Source organism: Centruroides vittatus, unplaced genomic scaffold, assembly GCF_030686945.1.
Source record: "Centruroides vittatus isolate TY-2023 unplaced genomic scaffold, ASM3068694v2 contig_900, whole genome shotgun sequence".
Lineage (NCBI taxonomy): Eukaryota > Metazoa > Arthropoda > Arachnida > Scorpiones > Buthidae > Centruroides > Centruroides vittatus.
Window position 1 is genome coordinate 1,067,935 of NW_027122591.1, and position 25,971 is coordinate 1,093,905.

The 25,971-nt window shown below is 27.4% G+C and overlaps 1 protein-coding gene across 1 annotated transcript; it reads left to right on the forward strand.

The window, feature by feature from the left end:
* The first annotated feature begins 1,348 nt into the window (after positions 1-1,348).
* On the forward strand, positions 1,349-25,210 carry LOC136984063 (calponin-2-like). The gene is made up of 6 exons (XM_067280989.1): positions 1,349-1,545; positions 16,052-16,206; positions 17,580-17,646; positions 19,560-19,664; positions 24,860-24,892; positions 24,968-25,210. The coding sequence occupies exons 1-6, from the start codon at positions 1,495-1,497 to the stop codon at positions 25,160-25,162; spliced, it is 606 nt and encodes a 201-aa protein (XP_067137090.1). The 5' UTR covers positions 1,349-1,494; the 3' UTR covers positions 25,163-25,210.
* The last annotated feature ends 761 nt before the right edge of the window (positions 25,211-25,971 follow it).

Below are 25,971 nucleotides of genomic sequence, written 5' to 3' on the forward strand. Positions count from 1 at the left end.
AGAATGTATTTTATGTTTCAAGTGGTTCCTGCGACAATTAAAAATTAAAATCAAATAAGTAATAAACAAAACTGTAACTCAAAACTTGCTTAGGAAAGTGTAAAATTATCTGCTTTGAAGTTTCGTGCTAATGCGTTACGATCGATGCAACAATATTATTGATATATATATATTTTTTCTTTAAAGATCGATTAGTAGTTGTGCAATATAACTACGTTGATCAAATAACTACCAACGAAATAAAAATATTGCCCGGAGAAAAATTCGATCGAAACGAAAATCTAAAAAGAAAAGGCGTTTCGCCATATTTGGCCTAGGTTTAACATATTAAAAAATAAATAAAAGCTTAATTAATTACGTAGGCGGTAAAATCTAGAACGAAAATATAATAAAATTTACATTAAAAAACTAAATATTTTATAACGTAGCGTGCTTTTCGACGTTCTCGTATCATTTCGAAGGTCGTTGGAAATTAAATAAATGTTAAGAAAAAATAAGTAAAAATTATCTGTTAAAATACGTTTACGATTTTATTTTAACATATCGATAACTGCAAATGCTCCAAATAAACAAAGAAAGTTTAACAGATGTTATTCGAATTGTCTGCTTATACTAGCAGATGGCACGGAGTTGACCTCTTAGCCGATCTGGTTACTAAAGAGAAAGACTGTAGCTTAGCGATAATTATGTTAACACTTTTAGAGATATTTTTTAGCAAACAATTCGAGTAAACACTTCTTTATTTAAAAGCCTCAATTGCGCAATTACGCTATGTAAAAATTACAATAGGCATGTGTTTATAATCCAATATTTATTAGGTGCGTTATTCGCTGTTGTACTGTACGTAGGATCGTAAAACGTAGGAAAATGTAAAATAAAAAAATTGGAGTTGAACGAAATTACATAATTGCCGATAGCGATGTAAATAATGTGCGACTGCTCACCCACCTACTTCTGAACAACCTACTGAGCTTGCGAAGGAAGAAAACTTGTTTTTGTGCGGAAGGCTGAAAGGAAAGTATTCTCATAACGTAAATAAGCTTTAACTTATCAGAAAAAAATATATATATTATATATATACGAATACGAAGTACTTAAGCTATTAAGAGCGTCAAGTTTAGTGTTTACGAAAATTCAGACTTTAAAAAATAAGAAATAAAAAAAATAATAATCTACGGTAGTTAAAACTAATAAAATTTGTCGAATAATAAATAATACGCCATTTTAAAAATATAATTTAAAAAAAAAATTAATTTTGTGTATGACGAAAATTTGATTAATAGTTTAGTCATATTCGAATATTGTATAGCACGCGCTTTAACAGAAGAAAGACGTCTATTGGTTAGATTTCTCTGTATTTCTTACACAAATTGTAATAACTGTTTTAATTGGTCGATTCCACCTATCGCCATTTTGTGGGTGATATCGTCTGTAAGCGAAACGCGAGTCGAACGGTTTATTAAACGTCTTTACTTTACGGTGGACGTTTATAATATGGCTTATCAAGGTCCCGCTTACGGATTAAGTCGAGAATGCCAATTAAAGGTAAGTTTTACTGATAAAACAGCGGATAAATTAAGTTTGTCTAGAAATCTTGCAGGTGGTTGCCGAGTGTGCGACAAACATCGTTTGGGCGTCACCTTTTCACATGGCGATGCCGTTTCTCAAGAATAGCGAATTAAATGCAAAATAATATTATTTAAAAGTGCTCTAGACGTATTTAACGTGCGGAATTTTCTAGAATGTGAAACTCTCGGTTTTCCTTTTTTTTCCGGAATTTTCTAGAATGTGAGACTCTCCCGTTTTCCTTTTTTTCCCGTTTTGCCGTGATCCATTTAATAATTTCCTTGATGTCTTCTCTTGAATGATTGTGAAAGAGTTGAAAATTAATCGAATGATTTCCCTTTCTTTACTAAAAGCAATTGTTTTTAATGAGGTTACTTGGTTATTTAATATTTCGTTGATTATTCTGTTTTTTTTCCCTCCCTACATTTTGTATTGTATAAGACACTACTTTTTTGATACTTCAAATATGTGTATTCTGCAATATCATGTGTCAATTTTTAAAATATATAATTTTTTGTTTATGCAATTTTTGGTTTCAAAATATATTTTTTTCGTTTCATATAATTGATTTCGAAAATTTTTAAACATTTCCAACTAAATTTTATATCAGTTTTTGTTATTTTTACAGTATCAGGTAAAGATGTTATAATTTCACACATCATCAAATCAGTTAAGTGATTTGGTAACACTTTATTCACTTCAAAACAAAAAAAAAATTGTGTTGGATCAGTTACATAAACTTCTAATTTTAAAATATGTGTAAATTATAAATCTTTAATATTATTTATTAATCTTTTTAAATACTATATGCTGTTAGTTCTGAAATAACTGATAAGCTATGAAGCTTTGTTGGATGTTAAATTATGACCAGTGAAAAAATCTTGTTGGAAAACAGTCTTGCTGTTCTCAACTTTTTATTTTTTATTTTTTTTAGTCTAGTAAAAATCTTTAATGCAAATTTTTCCATGTAAATAAAGTTACTTACAGTTTTAGGCAAAAAAAAAAAACTACTGATTTGTGGATATGTTTTGGAAGAATGTAAAAACAATTGAAGCAAAGACAATTGAATAAAAGATTTAAATAAAGGTTTAATTATATTTCAGATTCTTATTTTTTGTAGTACTTGAAGTTAAACTTGTGTTATTTAATACCAATAACATTACTAATAATTAATCTTATAATGACTCAGTTTCTAGCATTTTTAATATAATGTATAAATTTTTAAAGTATTGCTTTTTCTTTATACTAAATTTTCAATAAACATATTGCTAATATAATATAATAGTAAGTTACTAACATATACTGTAATATAATTTGTTACGTTAATGAAGATGTTTGATATTTGTGTGTGTACATTTTTTTAAAATTACATTATTTATAAACTATATTTTTTATACATGAAATTTTATAAGTCTACATGCATCAAAATGTTGTGTTGAAAAATTCAGATGTATATATGTTGTTTGAAGAATTAGAAAATAAAATCTTTAATATTAAAAATTGCCAGCTGAACTATTGCAGAATTTTTATAGTTTAGATCTGTATTACCCAAATTATGACCCTAGGCTAAATCTGGCCCACAAACATATATATCACTTATGAATGATAGGACTATTTCTATCTTTTGTATGTATGGAATATAAAAAATATTTGAAGCCCACCAATTGAAAAGTTTAAACACCATTGGTTCAGATTTTTTTTCTTCTTACTATTTCCACCTTGTAGGTAGCTGATTGGTAAAGGACAGGGCCTACTATATCCAGGACAGATCATCTATTAAAATTCCTGGGTCAAATCCATATGAACCCCAAGTTACCAGAGCAGCAGAACTGGTGCTTTTACTGCCTTGGCCATTCAGCCAATTATAGTTGATCAGTCATGAGCAACCCCTGGCCTGCAATGTTCTAAATATATGGCCCCAGGATTTTGGTAACAATTTTATTTTTCTGTTTCTATCTTGTGGCAGTATGCAATTCTAATTAAGCTGATTAGTCATGATGATGAACATTTAAACTAAACTTAACTAGTGAAAAGATGATGATAAATTATATTACTAGTTTGCATATCATTAGCTTATATTATTTAGTGTAATGGCAGTTTGGTACTTGGCAGACATAAAGCCAGTAGCCTATGAAGTTTTTCTTGTGGCCCTCATCCAGAAAAGGTTACTCATCATTAGTTTAGATTAATAGTTTTCAAAATATAGTAGCATTTATTAAAGTCAGATTTCAGAAATGCTGAGACATGTTTGGAAAAATGTATTTGATATCTTTTTAATAATTAAATATACAATAAAATAAAAATATTTCAAATTATTCTCAGGCAGAAGCTTTTTTCCTACTTGTTAAATATTTAAATGCATGAACATAACAAAGAATAAATATAAGATGAATAATTCTGTAAAAAAACTTGAGCATTTTTTCTCCCCTTTTTTAATTAATGAAATTGTAAATATAGTTTTATTAAACTTGCATGTTTACAAGTATAGAGATATAGTATTCCAAAACTAGGAATGATAAGTATAAAAAAGATTAAAACAATAATGTAAACATATATATATTAATAAAAACTTTACATAGATATTATTTTTTTTAATGTAAATTGAAATAAAATGTTTATCCTGTTTAAATATTTAATTATAAAATTACTATCAATATTATATGCACACTTATCAAAATTAGCAAGTCTTAATTAATTGAATTTTTATAGAGTTAATCTTTTTGGATAAATATAATTTTTATTTGTATGATATAATACTTGATACTGAAATAAATCAAGCATGATTATTGAAACTAAAATCAAATTTAATTTTTTGATTTACGTTAGTATCACTTAAGTATTGTGTGTTCATTCAACCAATGTATTTAATTGCATTTTACAGAGCTTGTCATTTTGTCTTGGTCAAATTTTATATTTAATCAAGATTTGATATGACATGACTTTTACTTCTGAATTTCATTTGTAATATGAAATTCTGAATTTTATATTAAATGAAACTTATATTTAATTTTAGTCATTTGTTTATTGAATAAAAAACAATTTTATGTAATATGCCATAAACCATACCAATTAAGATTTTTATAGATGAGTTCAAAGCTTGGTCTTATAGTCTGGCTATAGTACTGATCCAGCTGGAACTTCAGAAACAAGCCTTTTCCTCCAAATCCAATTATATCTCAGCTGTAACATTTAACACCATTTAAATTAAATCTAAAAATGAGTATGATTACCTCAAAATATACATTCTTGTGATTTGAAATTATACAAATACATAAGTTTGAATTCATAATTCAGTAAAAGCTACATTTCTAAATGCCAAGAGGAAAAACTATACTTTCTTGCATACTTTTCTATTAAGTTACTTCAAAATACTTCCATCTATTATTGATGTGATAAATATGATCTATTCATTTTATATTTATTCTAATTTGTAAAATTAAAGTGTTGAGCATTATTGTTAAATATTTTTGTATATTAGAATATCTTGGTAAAAATCAACTAAAAAGATAATTTTTTATAAAGAAAAAATTTTTCTTCATTTTCAGTTTACTAGAACATATATTTTAAAATAGTTTAAAGTTAAATGTTTAGTTAAAGATCTCTTAAATAATAAAATATTAAAATATCTTAAAAATTGTTTTAAAGATGAAACTGTTGTTAAAGTAATGTATCCTACAAACAAAAAATAAAAAGAAATACAAGCAAACAAAAGAAATAATAATTTTCCCATTTAAAATATTTTCTTTGGGTATGTTATATTTTAAAAAATCTTAATGTATGAAGTAAATATTAGTAAAGATGTTTAAAACAAAAATGCAAGGATTTCTATATTAGTGGCCATAGTAAAATAAAAATTACTTATGAAACTTTCATTTCTTTCTGTAATTAACAGTCCATATCTGTGATAGTATTGTCTCACACAAAAGACCTTAGTAGACTTTTTACTTATAAATGTAGTCACAGAATATTGAAAGATTCAAGTGGAATTTAATATTGCTTTCTTAGCTTCATTGCCATACTTTCCCTATACTAAAACTGTCTTGTCCATTAACTTAATATTTAGGTTCAAAATTTTATTAAAATACATATAACTTTCATATAACTATTTTTATTTCTACTTGTCTAATATTTGATTCTTTCCAGAAAGGACTGTTTTTCTGTTATAGTTGTCTAAGTTTTTTTGTTTTTTTCTTTTTTCTTAATAAACAACCATTGAGCACTTGTTTGGGCCTATAGGTAGAATAAGCCCTTTTTGCTGTGTTTTATTTGAACAAATGAAATGCTAGACTGTTTCTTTATTAATTAAACACACTTTTAAAGAATTTTAGTTTTTGTCAATAAAAATAAAATTAATTTATAGGGATAGTATTACTATGGTCTCCCATGGTTTTTCTGGAATCCAGGCTTAAAAATTCCCAGCTCTTTCTTTTCTTTAAGAATTCTTTGTTTATCAAAAGTACAGTAAAATCTTGAAAGAATAAGCTTCAGAAGAATGGTATACTTTAAATATTTTTTAGAATCCACAAATTGAAGAAACCAAATTCCTAGTTATTATTTTATTACAGTGCCATTAAAATCACTTGGATAAAAATGAAAGAATTAAATAAAAAAGTTTTTTCAAATTTTAGGAAATGAATAACATATCAAAGTATCTTTTTAAATAGAACAATCAAAAATATAGTTTTTAAAAACTAAAAAAAAGATACTGAATAACTGATTCTGTTTTATTAAATACTTTTTTAATCTAAAAAAATTTTGAAAATATATTTTTTTTTTTATATTGTATGTATTGAGTAATTGTTTGCTAATTGTTATTTGTACTAATAATCATCACTTGACAATTAATTGGAATATTTACTGTGATTTTTGGAGTAAATAATCATTTCATCAGAAAAACATTACACATTATTTAAATTTAAAATTATTAAATTAACATTTAACAAGTGATTGTTTAAAGAAACAATGACTTTATTAATAATAATTCAGAATAATCATGGTGACACATTTTGTTCTGTTAGAAATTGCTGGCTTTTTGTATTTTCAACCTAAATTTTTATTTTAAGTGATGATCTGTATCAATAAATTTTTAGATATTTTTTTAAGAAATAAGCTTCAGTGTTATTCACGCCCAATTATTACATCTGATTAATTTTCAGTACTACCTGTTTATTTTTGAAAGCAATTTTTTTGTTCTAAACAAGTAGTTTTTATTACCTTGACAATTATTTCACATTATTATATTAACTACATTGTACTTAAATGTATGATGTGTGGAAATAATTGTGACATAAGTCAATTGATTAATGATGGAAAAATGCAACAGCCAGAAATATTAATTGTCTTGCTGATTTGTTCAAAATGACATCAGTATAGAACTGCAAAGAAAAGTCTATAACTATCACATATAATCCATATTCCATGTTAAAAAGATTAAACATTATCTTGAATTAAAGTCGAGAAACTTAAGAGGGGACAGCATGATGTTAGGGTTACCGATTTTGATCAAACTAGGTGAGGTTGTTTTAAGTAACTGACTTAAAACAACTTGACTTGTTACTTAAAACAGAGGATTTTATTACCATTTATTGTACATTTGTAGTTTTCTAAAAATAAATCAGTTTTTCTCTCTGACAATATAATAAAGTTAAAAATTATTATTTTGAATGAAAAAAGAATACATTGATACCACTGAGATCCGAAACACAAAACTTGCGATTATGAAACTGGCACACCCCCACCAAGTCACCAACCACTCTACAAATGATAGAAATTCTAAAGGTTTTAAGTGACTTGCAATTTTTAACTTCAGTTTTCTCCTTTAATTTTGAGTATTACACCTTACTGCTTGGCACATATTAGTTGTTAGGGATGAACTATAACTTCACCAAGTTTGATCAAAGTTGGTGACCCCAATGTCTTGCTGTCTCCTTGTTAGACAAATAGTTAGCATAATGAAAATTTATCATAATAAAGTAATTAGAAAATTATCACAGTATGTTATTTGGATGACATTGAGCAGTGGGCAGTTCATTTCAAAATTGGTAGTTAGTAACTCTAGCTATTACAGATGATAGGTGTTGTTTTTTTTTCCTGTATTTTTACTTTTTCTATCCTTGGCATTAAGGACTATTGTTCATGTTCACTATGGATTGTCAGACCAACAATGGGAGTGAAGAAAAAAGTGATGAGGGAAGGGGATTTTAATTATCTGGATTAGATCCTGGGTCCCTGAGCAGTTAGTTGTGTTTGTAATCCAAGGGATAGGTGGTGCCAGGGGAATTAAAAGAGCAGAGGAAGAGAGTGCAAAGCACACAAGTATTTTTAATTTAAGAATCCCAAGTAGCTGATGAACATAGTTACAACAGTTTTTAAATTAATTACATAGATAATTATGCAGTCTCCTCCTTAGCATTTTGCATGTTAAGCAAACAAGCTTGCTAGATGGACAGGATGCTAACTAAATGAAAGACCCTGATTTTCCTTTGGACCTATTATGTGATTATAAAAAACACTAATTTCTTTATTGCAGTAATATGATCATATTGCACATTTGCTAGTATAGTGAATAAACCAATAGGGTTTGACCAATGGCAATGAGGAAAAAGCGATAAAACAATCAAAAAATAAAGCACTTTTATATATGAATTTGAATGTATGATTGCTAAAATTAATAACAGAGAGGGGCAAATATCACTTTTCTCAAATTCAAGTATTTAACCAGACCTCAAAAACTTAAATACCTGATTACTTAGTGAACTTAATTTTAGTTCATCTAAGTATTTATGTAATTATCTAAAATAAGTTATAAATTTGTTGTTTAACTTTATTAATTTACTAATATATTAAAATAAATAAAACAAGTAAAAAGAAACAATTTTAGTAAATTTTAAGAAATGAAACTTCAAGCTTTTAATTTTGAGTATAAAGTATCTTTTTCTTTTTTACGTACAGCGATACCTTGATTTTTGTCTGAAAACAATTGGCGAAATCCGAAACCGATGAAAACGGAGGCAATTATTTTCATATAAATCAATGTAAATCCAATTAATTCATTCTAGACACTCCAAAATACATACCAAAAACACATTTTATAGAGAATTAATATAGTGCTAAATACTAAAAGCAAAAAAAGAAATTAACATAAAAGACTAATTAGCATAAAGATAAAAGCATTAAGATTAAAGATAAGATAATTAGCATTACGACGAAAGCAGTGGAATTGTTCGGCTAGATACTTGGGGTAATGTTTTGTCTCGTAGAAGCTAGTTGGACATGAGCTACTAGCCTATATCACCCCGTGGTAAAGTGTTATATAATTGTCATTAATAGTAGTTGTATGTGTTTATGATGGTCTTACAGAAGGGAATAATGCCTTCTGGGAAATTCATTTAAGGGTAACTGGCCCCTATTTGGGTGTTACAGATGTGGAGAAAACCCAGAAAACTTTGCGTGGCCAGCCCACCCTGGTGAAGCGCAAACCCATGACCAAACTCCCAGTGTTCATGGAATGGAACTGTTGGCCAACGGTGGGCTGTTGCGGGGTTATATTCACGCAACAAGAAATAACGCCACACTGTGCTGGAAAACGCATGGGTCACTCTTTGTTTCACAAAATTAGCAGCGAGGTCACTTGAGCATGCTAATGAAGTCTGAGGCAATTGACGAAAACCGAGACAAATTTTTCACAGAAAAAAATCGACGAAAACTGAGGTATTACTGTATTCTTATCTCAATTACAATAGATTAACAAATAACTGTTCTCATTCTCACCTCCTGCAGATTTTTATTTATGAAAACAAGAATTCAAAACATTCAGGATTTAATCTACTTCTCTTCACAAATAAAACCAGATCTAAAGAGGTACTGTCTGTATGCAATAGCAGATACAAAGGATATTATGGACACAAAATAGAATTAAAATTTATTTGTTTGAACATCAAAATGTTCCTAGGAACATTTGCTGGTAAATATTGTTTATCGTTGTTGTTGTGCACATGTTAATAAAAGGTACTTTAATTATTCAAATATTTTTAATTTATTATGTTAGCCCTTTTCTGAGTACTTCTGGATGTGCCACTGCAACTGTAAGCAATGGCATGATATTGTTATTTGTAATACAGTAAGTCCTCTACTTGCGAACTTAATCTGTTCGTAGTGGTCGTTCGCAAGTCGAAAAGTTCGTAATTCGAAAAGACGATGTTTGGCGCAAAAACTCAAATACAACGTTGTTTTTACAATTATGCAATGTTTAGGCTACTTGAATAATGTTGAATTAAGATTGTTAAAGGGAAGTATAAATTCAAATCAATCACTAGTACAGTACATTATTTATTAAAATTACTCACTTAAAACAACTACAAATGTACATATGTATGTACTGTAAACGTTTTAACGTAAAACTTCAAAAATAAACTTGACTATACATAAAAAAATAACCAACTGCACTTTAACCTGCCAACTGTCGGCTTTGTTCGTAAGTTGAATGTTCGTAAGTAGAGGACTTCCTGTATTCAAATTAATTTTTTTACATTATTAATAATCGAGATTGAGTCTCAAATATTTCCTAGTATTAGAGTATTCATGAATAATATTTACTCATCTCAGGTAGTAACCAAGCTTGATCAAGGATGATGTACAAGATTGGATCCAAAAAGAGGTTACAAGGGTAATAAAAAGTTACTTGGACTATGAACCCAAAGTTGAGTTTTAATTAAACACTTGGCTTTATTTCCATCTTTATTTAAAGCCAAGTGTTTAATTAAAACTCAACTTTGGGTTCATAGTCCAACAATCAACAAAACACTCTTTCAAAGAAGAAATAAAAAATTACTTATTAATAATAGACAGAAAATACAAAAGGAATCAAGAGGCATACTTCCCAATCACTTTTCCACATAATCACTAAATCCTATTTAGGCATTTATCTGAATGCAGGACCAACTTGTATAATCCGGCTTGGTATAAATCATGCCCTGCCCGTTGAGCCAGTTCTCGGCAGCTGTTTTCACATCACTGAAGAGAACCTTGTTTCAGATAAGTGTTCCTTCATTTTTGGAAAAGAAATAGTCACTGGGTGCCAAATCTGGTCTGTATGGGGGGGGTAGCTCCAGACTTCCCAATTGAACTTTTGCAGCAATTGTTGAATCTTGCAAGCAGTATGGGCCTGGCATTGTCTTGCAGGAGGATGACACCATCACTCAATATGCCAGGGTGTTTGCATCAGATGCCCATAAGAAATGAATCACAGCTCGCACCTCCAAGCAAGACCACTTTTCTAAACGTCTTACCATTTCAATCACTCTGACGCATCAGCGAACTTGCACTACCTACCTGCACAACCTATGTAAGACAACTAGTACCATCTGTCACCACTTTGGGGAAAAAATATTCCCTTCACATTAATTACTTTTCAAATGCTGCTGCTTGTAACTTTTTTTTTTTTTTAAATCTACCTATGTATGAAATTATTCAAAAACAAATTAAATATCTGTTGGTTTTAGTTTTTATTTCTGGTTTAAATATTTACATATTTTAATTGGTAGATACTGAGCAAAACTATTATTATAAAAGATAGAAACTAAAAATGCTGTTATCTTTATAAAATTTCAGTTTTTTTAATGTAAACATTTTTTAAAAATAATAAGTTATTGATTGTTCATTTGTTAATTGGCTAACTTGATAATCATTCCATTCTTACTATCTACAGATAGCAATATTCTAAAATTAAAAAGTACAAATGCTTTCTTTTAAATGTTTCATTTTTATCATCATTCATCGAAAGTCTACATTATGTATTTTTATAAAAATTCTTGAAATAACCAAAAAGTAGCATCATTCCATTCTTTCAAGACTTTGTTGTACTGTACAATGTACAAATTTTTTTTTTAAGGTTAGGTAACTCTTTCTTCTAATCTTATCAAATGTAACAGTATTTGGTAATAAAATAATGTTGCTGCATATTGCTTACTGTATCTTACAGTATTACTATGATTCCTTAACATCTTGGTTAACAATTTCTCCCTCTAATCTCTCAATAGGCATTTTTAAATTCCTCTTACCCTCCATCTGTATTTGCTACTTGAATTCTTTTGTTATCTTATATACTAATCTTTGTATATTCTCATTGGAAGCCTATAATAATCTGTTAGTTCATTGATATTCTGATTTAATACAAAAATTTATTTTTGAATTAAATCAGAATATCAAAGAGTTGAACATTATTGTAAATTTATTTTTAATGGAATATAAGAAAAGTATGATTATTGTTTCTTTCCCATTATAACTAAGATCTGTAAGAATTAACTGTATCTGTGAAATTTTCCTTTAGTCTTTTATGACAGCAGGAATTAATACTGAGTTGCTCAAAGGATCTGAGGAAATGTCAAAATTGATCAATATCTCATTGATCTCTGTAGAAGATTATATTCTTTATAATTTTCTGTTAATCCTAATCTTGAAACTAATTGTTTTACTAACTTTCAGTAATCTGCAACTCTTTTGAAAATGTTTCTACATCTCTTGAAACCATATCCTGCTATACAGAGCATCTGAACTGATAACATAGGTCAGCAACCTTGTAAATTGTTTACTGTGAGATATCTATACTGTATAGAGTGCAGATACAAACTATGTAGCACAGTATTTTTTTTATTGATGATCTTCTACTTTTGTTTGACAGGATTAATTAATTGGAACTTAATAATTGCATAAGGAAACTTTTTTATTGTTATATAAAGGATATAAAACTTATGACCAGACATGTTACTTTGATTAAAGGAAGGAAATGTGGAATTGAAAAGTAGAATGAAACAAATATGGGGGAAATAAAGCTTGGAAATATAGCAAAGTTTAAAAGAATTAATTTATACAAACTTGTAATAAGAGAGACTTTTATCACAATGACTAAATAGACAAAATAGCTTAGGAAATACAAATGTAAATAGAATGATAAAAAGAATGAATTGAAAAAGTAATACTAAATAAAAGGCAGTGGTAATCTAAATGTGCTGCTATAATTGTAGAAAAAATTATTATACTTATTTTATATAAAATGTTGATTCTATTAGTGAAAGATATCATATTCCAAGAATTTTTTATTTTTTCCCTCTCTCTTAAGATTGATTTCTTAAAATGGACACCATAACATGTATTATGTTTTTTGTCTTAAAAAGTAGTCATTAATTACAATTTTTTGTATTTAAAATGTAGTTTTCATTTACATATTTTGTCTCTTTGTAATTTGCTCTTCTCACATAGAAGAATGCTAGTGCCTGATCTACCTAATGAAGCCCAAAGTCTATCTTTGTGTATATCACTGTATAAAAATAAAAAAAACTTAAATTATAACTTTAGGAATTGTTTAAATAATTCAGATCATATGCTACCTTATCTTACTTAAAAATTAGCATATCTAATTTCTTATTCAAAATTAATTCTGAAATTTTTTTTTAAGATTTGAAATAATACTATTAATGTAGGGAAAAAGACAAGGCAAGCTCAAACTATAACAACAATTTATTTAAAAAAATTGAGTGTACAAACTTTGCAGTTGGCAAATCAATAAAATTCTCCCTCTCCTCTTTTTAACTGTTTTCATAGCATAGCATTTTTCCCTGTTCACGGGGAAAAAATGCTATGACAGCAAAACTCTTGTTTATTCTATCCAAAGATGCTGGAAACTGTCAATTTCACATCAGTTACATTTTTTTAGTTTTAATGTAAACATTACATAAGTACAATTAAATTTCTAAATATAATAAAATATTTTTCTTTCCATCTTATTTTATATTGCATTGTAATATAGATTGAAAAATTTTGATCTAGTTGAGATATGATGTGAATTCAAAGGTAATAAACAAAGTATTTAAACAATTAATCTCATCTGAACATGCTACAAAACAGTGACTATAAACTTTTGAATTTGCATTACCGTTACAGATTAACCCAATAGTACTACTAACTGTAAGTCCCCTTTTAATTTTACAAGAACTTCAATGCAACACAATATATAACAAGCAATTATTTATTGTGGCATTGTCATAATGCCAGGCTACAGTTTTTAATTATATTTTTAGTTTATTTAATTTAAAATACAGGTACTCCTCACTTTACAACCTATCTGCTTAACGACCACTCTCACTTACGACCAATCAAGTTTCGACCCGCAATTCGGGGAATCCCCTTTCTCAGCTTGAGTGTCAGTCAGTGCCGTATGGTGACATGCGCACTAAGTGTACTATAATAGGCTTGTGCCTACTATAATAGCCTTATAGTATTATAATAGGCTAATAGCATACTATAATAGTCTTTTTATGAATAAATTTGAAGTTTGTTGCATAATTTGTATAATTTTACAACGATCCTATATTTCCAGTGCAAGCTCCTCTCTTATCGACCAATTCGCTTAATGATGTGGTCATCAGAACGGAACTCTGTTGTAAAGTGAGGAGTACCTGTATGTACTCTCCACCTCAAATTATTACTGGCTTACCCCTGTACATAATACTTTTCCTTTAACCAATGGAGTTGTGTCAGTCCATCTATTAACTGCTTTCAGGGGAAGTTTTGAATTGAAATAATGTGACTTCTGGTTTGCATTGGAAGTTGGTATATAGTTGATTGGGGCCTCCTGTCCCTAAGGTTTCCATATCTGGTTTCATTTTTTATCTATCTAACTCTGTTCTCGAAATTAAGGAAAGACATATGGATGGACAACAATGGGAATTTATGGGTTAGTTGCAGCCAAATCACTTAAATTATCTGCACAAATATTTGCCTACTACTTACCTATACCTAATTATTTTCACTGATGATAATTAATTTCTAGAGAGTTAACAGGTTGTTAGGAAAAAGAATTATGAAATATTTTAATGTTTTTAAGATTTAATATTTGCAAAGTTAATAGTTATTTTGAAAGTTTAAGCAAGAAACAAGAGAGCTTTTTTTTATTATTTTGTTTTCATGTATTGAATACTAATCATTCCTGCAAATATTGAAATACATTCTAATGAATTTTGTCATTTCAGATTTCATCTATACTATATAAATTATAAAAATAGAATATTAGATCAAATGTTTAACAGTAGTTTAGTGCTAAAAATATACAAGATTTACATTTACATTTATGATTAATTCCATGAATAATACTACAAATAATGCAAATTCTATCAAATATTTATGGTTAAAAAATATTATGTTATTCATTTTTCAAGTTAAAATTTATTAAATGTAAGTAGTTATAAGAAATAAAATATTAAGTAATAATGATTTTAATTTCATCCAAAAAGTTAAATTAAGCATATTATAATTTGATATCAAATCTGAATATCTGAAATTTGATTTATTTTGAAGCTATAAATTTAACATAAAATTTTGCATTTTTTTTTAATTTTCAAAAATGTTTATGTAGAAAGTTTTTTAAAGTGTTATTTTTTTTATTGAAAAATGATGATAGGTGATTTCCTTAAACCCTCATTTTTTAAATTAGTCTTGTTTAATATGAAAACTGATACTTTACATTTCCCATAAAATTTTTATTTCATTTTTAAGATAAGTGCATTTTTTAAATCTAAAATAGAAAAAAAAAATAAATTACAAGCATAAATTTCACTCCTTCAAATTTTAATTCTTTATCTTTAAAAATTAGAATAGTTGATTATTTCTATTTATAAACATTAAAAGTTTCAGTTGAGACAACTAATCTCTAATTGCCTTGAGAATAATTAATAATGAAGTAAAATTACAGTATTAAAAATTATTATAAATTGTTTTGTATTTTCTGAAATTTGAACTTTTTCAATATAACAATTTGTCCCATAATTGTTTCTCTCAAATTAAGTAATATGAAATTGAATAATAATAAAAAACTTAAATTAATTAATTTATGTTTTGAGTGATTATTAATGATGTTTTTAGTATAAAAAATATTATTTTTAATGCTTGTTGTACTAGATTAAAATACCGTTTTTACATTTTGAAAATCAAAAATACAGTTTATATAAATGTAAGAAAAATTTTCTACTTTCTAATTTATATTAAAGCACTATGTTCACTAATGTGGCATTTAATCCACTTGGTCTGTTTCTTTTTATTCTTACTATTTTAACTGAGTTTCACCTTCTGGTCCCTTACTTTGAGGTTTATTAGCTATATTTTTTAATTTTTATGTCTGAATTTGACTAGATAATTTTATGTGCAGAATTTTGTATAATGCAAAAAAGATGACAAACTGATAGATTTGGTGATTTGAAGTTTTGTGAAGTTTGAATTTTTGAACTTTTTATTTCTTGAATTTTTTTTTTCTAATTGGACCCATTTTATATGATAATGGTTTGTTGTATGTTATTTAAACCAGCCAATATTAAATGATAAATATTCATTTAATCCATAAAAATAATGTATTGAATAAAACTGTTTTTCTTTTTGTACATTTATTTTTCTACTATTTTGAATAAAAAATGTTTTAATAGTTGTTTTTATTATATAGGCCCAAGCAAAATTTGATATGCAGCAAGCTCTACAAGCACTTGAGTGGATAAAGAATGTTACAAATTTAGATATTGAACCTCCTAATCCAGAAAAAGGATTTAAAGATCAACTTGATTTTGCAGACTGTTTGAAAGATGGAATTGTTTTGTGCACGTAAGTTTCTGTACAGTAGAAAAGCATAGATATCCAAAAGAATTGGGTCAGGACAATTTTAAATAACCAAAGTATTTGTTTTTGTTAATGCCAAATGATTGCTTGATTACATTTCTAATTACTGATGTGAGTAATTAGTGTGGTTATATCTAAATAAATAGTTCTGAAAGTGAAGATTGAACAGAAGTCCAGGTAGCATAATTGGCAATGCATCTGCAATCCACAGCAAATAGGAGTTATGTTCCACTTCAGACCAATTTTTTCTTCCAGAACCTTCTAAGTTAATTATTAAATATTAATTTAATTATAAGTATTAAATTTATTAAGTAATTGTGCCTAATGCATACCTCTAGGCCAAATTACTTTATACTTAATTATTAACAGTAGCATTACTATAGCCCAATGTAATCTGGCAATTGTTTGGCATTAAACTAAATGTTTATATTTGTATATTTATTTTTAGATAACTAATCACATTTAGTAAGGAAAGAATAAATGATATTTTTTCTTAAGGTATTTTAATTTTAGTAAGATGATAAAAGATTAAGGCATAGAAATTTAAATACATAAGAGTGATAAAAAATAATGAAAAATCAGTCTAATTTATCAAAAAAAAATAAAAGCATAGGTCTTTCATTGCAATCTACATTATTCTTTTTAATTCTTCAATTTCATTTTAAAACTAAGCAATATTAAAATTTTTCAAATTGTCTGTTAAAATTGACAATAAAATTTTAAAGATTTATAACATAACATAAAAATTTTATTGAAAATATTAATCAAAACAATTTTGTATAGCTGAGTAATAGAAAATTTGTGATAGTTGCCATTTAGTTAGCCTAACTTGTCATCATATTTATATAAAATTAACAATAAACAGGCAGAAACAGATTTTATAATCTTAGTTTTGACTGCATATTTAATTTTAATGTAAGAAAAATTTTTAGGTAAATGCTGGAATTCTGATTATCAAAAAAGACAATAATTTTAAATTACACATGATATGTAGTCTTCTTGCTTCAATATATTTTGATAATTGAAATCTTATTATACATTTCAAAAATCCACTGATGTAACATAACACACATTTTTTTTTTTTTTTGAAATGTGTGTTATGTTACATCTGATTTCAGTATAAACATTTATAAAAATTTAACTAGGAAAAAACAAAATACTGTGTTTAGATTTTGGATGTCTTTTTGTTTAAATATTAAAAAAATTGATTAAATAGAATTAGTAATTCAATATTAATCTATTTTATAACAAATATTTTAACATCAGAAATATTCAAGATATCTAATATGCTGACTTAAACTGAAGACACTTATTAAACAAAAATTATAGCAATTTTAAGTTGTGAAATTTTTTTACAGGTTAATAAATAAATTAATGCCAGGAGCTGTATCAAAAATAAACACAATGAAAGCCCCATTTAAGCAGGTATGATGTAAAACTTTAAAATATTTTATGAAGTATTTATTAAGTAATTCAAAAATACTGTTATATTTATTTAAAATTTATTAACTTTCAAAAAGTTCATTAAAAAAATAATTTTTTGATAAGTTGCAAGTATTTGTATGTGTCTCTCAACAGGTAATGACAGATTTGAACTGTAGATGATTTTTGTTGTGCTATTTTTTTTTACCATTAATATTTGACATCTGACATACTTTGTTTAAGCATGTCAGAAGGGGGAAAGTAGAGTGATATACAGTTGCAGAATACATCACTGATTGTTATTGTTGAAATATTTTATGAAAAAATCTTTAGTAATGATGCAAAAAAACTTGCATGCTTTTTAATAAGAATTATGTGCTCAATACCAAAGGAATCCAAAAGTTAATTGCAAAATTTAGTGAACCAGTTCTATGGAAGATAAACTAGTGCTCATTGATCCACAGAATGGATGCTCTGCCAAGAATATTGAAGTGATTCAGTTGACTCAAATACTTCTTAAAGTATTCAAATAATTTTTTCAGAAATAGCCTGTTATGCAAAAATATCTTGCAAAACTTTATCCAAAGAAAATGCATATATATCAAAGAAGCAGCTATTTAACTGATGTCATATTTCATGTGTATTTTTAAATTACTCAAAATACTTTTTGAATAACTTAAAAAACTAAAAAAAAACTATCTACTGTATCACTTATTGAGACACTACATTTGTGTATGTGTATAAATATTTTAAACATGTAATACACAAATAATTATTAAAAGGAATTTTTCTTAATAATAATATTATTATACAGTACTTACATTCTTCAAAATTCATAAAATTTTAGAAAAATCTGTGTACACTCGCATGCATACATGCTATTATTCTGTGTGTGTTTTATAGGATATTGCATTATAATTTATTTCATTATGACTAAAATTTTATCTATTTTTAAATATATTTATTAAATTATTTGCTTTTTAAAAATTGTTAACATGTGCATAGGCATATATTTACAATTTTTACTGGAATGATGGTTATATCAAAAATTAAATATAAATAAGAAAATATAATAAAACAAAAATATCTTTCATCCAAATTGTATTTTTATACTCTGTATGCACTCAATTAGAACTATAGGCTCAAATAAATCCATATCCAGGACTGTTGAGAGAGAGGGAGCTAGGGATTTTGCTTCTAACCTGGAGAGAACTTAAGAGTCAATAGTGATTTCAAATCATATAAATTAATGTTATTTTACTAACAGAAAATAAAATCTTTAAGACTGCTTTTTGTTAATAAACATTCTAATCTTTTATTTATTCAAAAGACAAATGCCAAACAGGCCTACTCTATCCCTGGGCTCCATACAAGCTCTAGACAACCCTGCCTATATTCCAATTGAATTTTTAAGAAGTAATAAACCTGCTGTACCAGAATAAATCTACATGTGGGTTTATTGGAATCACATTTTCTAGGCTTTGGATTATTGCAAACAGATTACACAAAATTTTGTGTAAATTATTGCATCACATTTCTTGTCATCTGTGTTACTTTTTAGAATTATTTTTGGATGACCCCCTGTGGCCAGTCACACCAACACATATCAAAAATTAATTATAAAGAAAAAAAAAATTAAATTCAAATTAGCTTTACAGGATTGAATAAACCCATACCTCAAACAGATTTTTTAAAAAGTAGACTCACATTAAGTCTAATCAAGTATGTACAGCATATGCATCATATGCCTAAAAATTTATGTACAATCCAATTTCTGATGTTCTCTTAAATGATACTGGAAACTGACTAATAAATTTTGAATAATTTATGTTTATTATTTATTAATAAGTAAAATACAACAGACAAAACATATATGCAATTGTTCTATTGTCTTTAATGTATTTATATATTTTCAGAGAGAGAATTTAGAAATGTTCTTAAAAGGTTGTATCAAATATGGTTTAAAGTCTCATGATTTATTTCAAGTGAATGATTTATATGAAAGAAAAAATCTGTATATGGTAAGATTCTTTTTTAATAAATGTACTACTATTTATAAAGAAATGATGTTATAATGTAATTTGATTTTATTAAAGAATTATGTCGAGTGTGTATGTGTGTGCACAAACCATAAAGTTTTCAGTTTAAAGTACATTAAATAGACAATGCTAGTTCAGTCATCTATACTCATAAATTGTAAACTTCATGACAGGCTCATTAAAAATTAGTTAAAAGAAAACAAAAAAAAACTGTTTTATTATCGAATGTAAAATGTTGATAATACAGTTAAGATATGATTCATTTCTGATATTATTTTTGTAACAATAAACAGGTGTTGTTTTATTATTATGATTTCAATATTAATTTTAATGGAATAATTTTAATAAATATACAGGATATTTCACATAGTGTTTAGTCAATTGCTCAAAATATCAATTTTTTTTTGATTAGAAGGCTAAGAATAACTGTTTAATATTTCCAAAAGGGTCTTTTTAATAAAACAACTTCTCTCAGAATCACTGGAAAGGATAATATACAGTATATGGTTTCCCTCAGAGACCACAGATTCCAACGTGATCTAGTATACATTGGATCCATGAAGCACTCACTAAGCAAAAGAATATACGAGCACGGGTATGATATTGCCAACCAAAGGCATACCACCATCGTAGCCGCTTATGCCACGGACCCCAAAATACAAGCCAGCCTCCATACGTTCAAATTAGTGAAAATGTCACATCAGGTTGAGCACCTTTGCAACCTGGAAGCTTTAGAATTATGCTAAGCTGGACTGGCCGACAACTTATTAACATAAAGGATACTGCTGATGTTTCTTATGCATGGAGGTGGTAATATGAGAAAAACTAGCAACATTAGATACCTATTCTACACCATTAAGTACGTCTTATTATTTATTTGTTGTGGTGTATGGATGTTTTATCACTATGATAGCACATACAGCTAAAAATTATCTTCTAACTTTTAAATGTTTGGAATTTTAAAATAATTTAAACACAGTGTTTGATGTGTTCCATATTTGAATTGTACTGGTCAAAAGCCTGAGGAAGACCATGATTATGGTTGAAAACATTAGTTTTAATTAAAATTTGTCATTAGTGGGATATAATAAGGTTCTCGTGAGTTGGTCTTTTTAATATTGTAAATAAAAAGCCTCTCCCATTCTCCCCTTCTGAGTGGAACAGGGGCAACTTTGAAATTTAAGTGAAACCACCAATTTTTTAATTTTGTTTAAAATTAAACTATTTTTGAAAATGTTTTTTACAAAACAAAAAAAGAACATTTTCAGTGTTAATTTTAGCACACACATCGCTTAGTCTTTGTTTCATATCTTGAATCGTTGTTGTTGGACAAAATTTGATCCTTATGAAACTCCACAGACTTTGCATTTAATATTATCTTTCAAAACACCAATAAATATAATGATTTTTAAAAGTTATTAGCATTTTCTTGAATAAAACATTTTCAGAGTTTAAGAGAATCCATTGGGGTTCTATTTTTGAAATTTCATTTCACAGGTTTTTTTAATGCTGTAAACATATTAAACTTTTATTACTATTAATTCTTTGTTTGTATCAGAAGCATATTTTCCAAGTTATTGATTTTGTAACAACTTATGAGAAACATTCTCTATATTCATCTGTTGTATTAATTATTGCTTACCACAAACTTATAAATGATTACTAATCCAATCAGCAATAAGACAGTAAACAAAATTTTAAACAACCTGTTTTTATATTAATAAATTAAACTGGATAGATATGGTTACAGATGAAATGAATAATAATTATTCCTTACATAATGAATTTATTCTTAACATTCATATGTTATGTTCATAAAGTGTTGTTATTTATTTTGCCAATTCAAGCAAATATGTTAGCTAGCTGATATTATGCATAAATATGTATATTTTTTTTCAACAATGTTTACTTGATTTATTAAGTTATGTAATAATTTTAAATCTATCTGAATAATAATAATAACAACAATAATGATGATTATATCATGACAGGTTTAAATTTTGCACATTCCAAAAAAAGTTCAAGATTTAATTAAACATTTTTTTGTTTAACAAACAAACATTATTAATCTTTACTATTAATCTTTACAAAAGTTACATTAAGAATTATTTGGATTACAATAAAACTGCTGTAAGAGTCAATTATTTAATAAAAATGTATGTGCAATAAAGTTCCTATTGGTTCACTAGTTCTGTTTTCCCTCATTACTGTATAAAAGCAATTGCATGTTTATTTTTAATTATATTATTAGTAATGAAAATTTCCAATTAAATTTTTAACTGAAGAAAGTAATTCATTTAAAATTAACTAGATTAATTATTAATACATACATGTATGTAGTATTAATAATTAATCTAGTTACTTTTAATTAATTAATGTTTAATTAGATCTGAATTATTATTATTATTATTATTATGTGCAAATTTAAACTTGTTGTACTTGGTTATTGTAGGAAATAGTAACACCTATATATAAGTGGAGTCAAAATGTTCCAGAACAACTTGAAATATTCTGTGTATGTTGAAACCAGAGGCACTCCACTGCTATTTAGACACTTGTTCTAATGAGACACCTGATGTCTAATATCTTTCTCGTAGAATTTGTATGATTGCTGTTGGACCAATTGTTACTCCTTTACCATATTGTCCAATTCAAATTCCTGTCCATTCAGTTTAGTTTTTTCTCATTGTGCCAAATGTGAAAATCGCATGATAACAGGTCAGGGCTGTACGAAAGATGGACAACACTTCCCACTTTCCAATAACATTTTACCAATAGACTGTTCAATATAGGGTCATGCATTGTTATGCAGGAGTATCACTCCCATCAGTAAGGAGGTTCGGATGTTTTGATTTGATGCTCTATACAGGACTTTGAATATCTTGCAGTAACATTCTGCATCGATAATGGACCTTCTGAAAAAAATTTAAGTGGTCCTTGGTGGTAAAAAAAATTAACATAACCTTTCACTTGCTTTGTTGAGAGGCTTTCAGCTTTTCCTGTGACCAGTGATAGGTTTGCAAGCAATAAGATTCATTGCCTGTGATGATCCTTGACAAGAACTATTATCTTTCTGCATCATGATGCTAAAACAGATGCTTCTAAAATCAAAACTATCCACACTTTTTCCAGCAAATGGATTCATTCCTTAAACAAACATACAAACATTCAGTTTTCAATTTAATCTATAAATCTGCCTCAGATTTAGTTTCAAACTATGCAGTTCTGAAATTCCAAATTGGAATGTTTCAAACATTTGATGATGGTAGTACAATACTTTAAAACATTTATTAAATATCAAGTACAGAAAGATATATTTGAAAGTGCATTGTGTATATTAATGAAATACAGAGCAAATAAAATAAAATAAAAAATATATATAAATATATATATAAATGCGAATAAACGTGAACAATGATCTAAAAACGTGCCTAAGTCTTTTCATGCATAATCTCTGTAGTATCATTATTGCATATATTGGTCTTTTGTTTCTTGGGGTTATCAAAGAAAGAAGCAATAGCTAGGGATTCTGAGTCCTTATGGTTAATAAAAGCATTTTTCAATGTGGCTTTGAATGTCTCCAATGTTTTAAGCCAGGAATGGGCAACCTTTTTTCTATGTAAGGGCCGCATTTTAAAACTTGAACTGATGCAGGCCGCATACAAGAGAAAAGAGGAAAAAAATATTGGTAAATCACAATTATTTATTTATATAATTATAAATTAGCATATGTATACTTAATTTAGCTTCTAGAACTGATGTAAACGTAATATATCGGAAATATTTGGTTAAATATTCGTCACTGTTAGTTTTAAATTAGTTTTGATGTGTCTGTTACCTGGTTTCTTGTTTTAATTTTTACTGAATTCATTGCAGAAAAACTATTCACATACATGAGTTGTAGAAATAACATTTGAATTTTTGCTGCATACTTCCTTAAGCTGGGAAATTGATATATTAATTCACATTTTATGCAATGCGGGCCACAAAAAAATAATGCGACCCGGGGGCCATGGGTTGCCCATCCCTGTTTTAAGCAGTGTTTGTTGTAGGCCAGTTTTATTTTTTTTTTTTTCTTTGTTTAGATTTGTGGACACCCTGGGCTCTATGGCATGTTGAGCAAAGTTGTTGGTTTATTGTTAGCTATGTCATATTTGTGTTCATTTAGTCTGCATTTTAAAGATCTAATTATTGATCTAATTTATATTATTTGGTGATTAAATTTTTCATTCACTATTGGGATTAAGTACACACTTGGTGTGTTGTCTGTTTCATCCCTACTCTTGAGTAGCAGTTTGTAGATTGTGGCATTCCTACAATGCATAATCTGGCATTTAAATTTATCAATTTGTTTATAAATCAGTTCAAGTCTTATGATCAAAATCTATAATTATTTGCTTAGTTGTTGGAAGATGAGGTTTACACTGGTGATCCTTGGGTGTAGATGCTTAATATATTTGTATTCCATTTTTTATGCCCAGTTTTGTATTAGTTTTCTATTCTATTCATGTGTTATGGTTATTTTTTTCCTATATGTTTTGGGTTCTTTCATAGTGTTTGTGATGTCTGAACAGTGTATATATGTTTTTCTGACTAGTACTCTGAAATCCACAATTTTATAAGCAAATGGGTCATGTGAATGGGAAGGTATGAATAACAGTTGATAATTTGATTTGTAGAACACCCACACAGTATTAACACATTCGTTTTGGAGAATCATAGTTATCAAGGAAGTTGGCTTCTGTATTACTGCATTGCTCAAAATTTATAATTAGACCACGGGTTATTAAAGTATCTAAGACCGTATTGCTGTCTGGTTTTGATTTCCATATATATTGTTGATATATCTGTTGTAAAGGATAATTTCTGATAAGAAATCCCTTAAAACTTTATTTTCAAGCTGTCTAAATATCAATTCACATAAGTCCCCTGAAAGGGCTTATGTGAATTGGTATTTAGACTCCTGAACTTCTGAGGCAGGTTTATAAATTAAACCAAAAACATATGTATGTTCATTTAATGACTAAATCATTTGCTGGAAAAAAATGTTAATGGTTTTGATTTTGGAACAGATCTGTTCCAGTTTTGTTATTGGGTTTTAGATTAAAGCATTCTCATTTATATATATATTATGTATTGTTTAATTATTTTGTTATTAATTGCATCTTATATTGTAGGTGGTTAACTGTTTGTTTGCTCTTGGAGGCTTGGTAAGTAACATATTTAGTATTTTATATAATTTATCTATCAAATACAAAACTAATTTTATTATTTGTACATCAAAGGCTCAAAAGAATGGATATAATGGTCCAACAATTGGTGTAAAAGTGTCAGATGAGAATAGAAGAAGTTTTGATAAACAAACATTGGAACTTGGAAAGACAATTATTAGTCTTCAATCAGGAAGTAACAAAGGTGCATCTCAGGCAGGAATGACTCCTTATGGTGCAGGAAGACAAATCATCCCAGATAGCAGATGAAAGTATTTCACAAAGCAAAAATAAATTTTCAGTTTATAAAATTCATAATGTGTACAAGATTATCATACATACTCTGCATCAACAGTGAAGAAACTTCATTTTGTAAAAAGAAATTTGCTTTAACTTATTTTGAATCAATTCCTATACCACTTTCAGTTATCAGGTTGTGCCATGAAAAGTGGTGGTTGCCATAAATCTTTCTTAACTAACAGAGGTAGCTATTATTTTGCTTTTGGAATATCACTATTTTTTATGACATTTTATTGATGCCAAATTGTTAATTTTGTACTTTTTCCTTAGTGAAGTGCCTTAATCAATTTAGCTCTTAGGAAACCTTGCAAAAAATACATAAATATATTATATATATATATACAATACAGTTAAATGTATTGGTTAAAAATGGTAAATAAATTTTATCCATTTATAATTTTTACATTTGATGTGTCAGTGTATGAATGAAATTCAGTTCAAATACAGTATTAATTTATTGTTAACAATGATTTTAAATAGCATTAATTGATAACAAGTAGTTTGAGACTAATAAGATTAACAATCGAAATGATTATCTGGAAAAAAATAGAGAATAACAATGTTAGTGTTCTGGTGGTACTGATCTTCCACCTAGAGATAAAAATAAAATGACGCTGCTTTTAGTAATGCTTCTGCCATGACATCTTTATACTAATCTTTTTATTCATTTTAAGATTTCAAAATTTTCCTTTGAAAAATAAACAGTTTGCTTTCTAAAATATTTATAAAGTAAGAGAGAGTCAATTCTTGTTTAAGTAATCTAGATCAGTGTTTCTCAA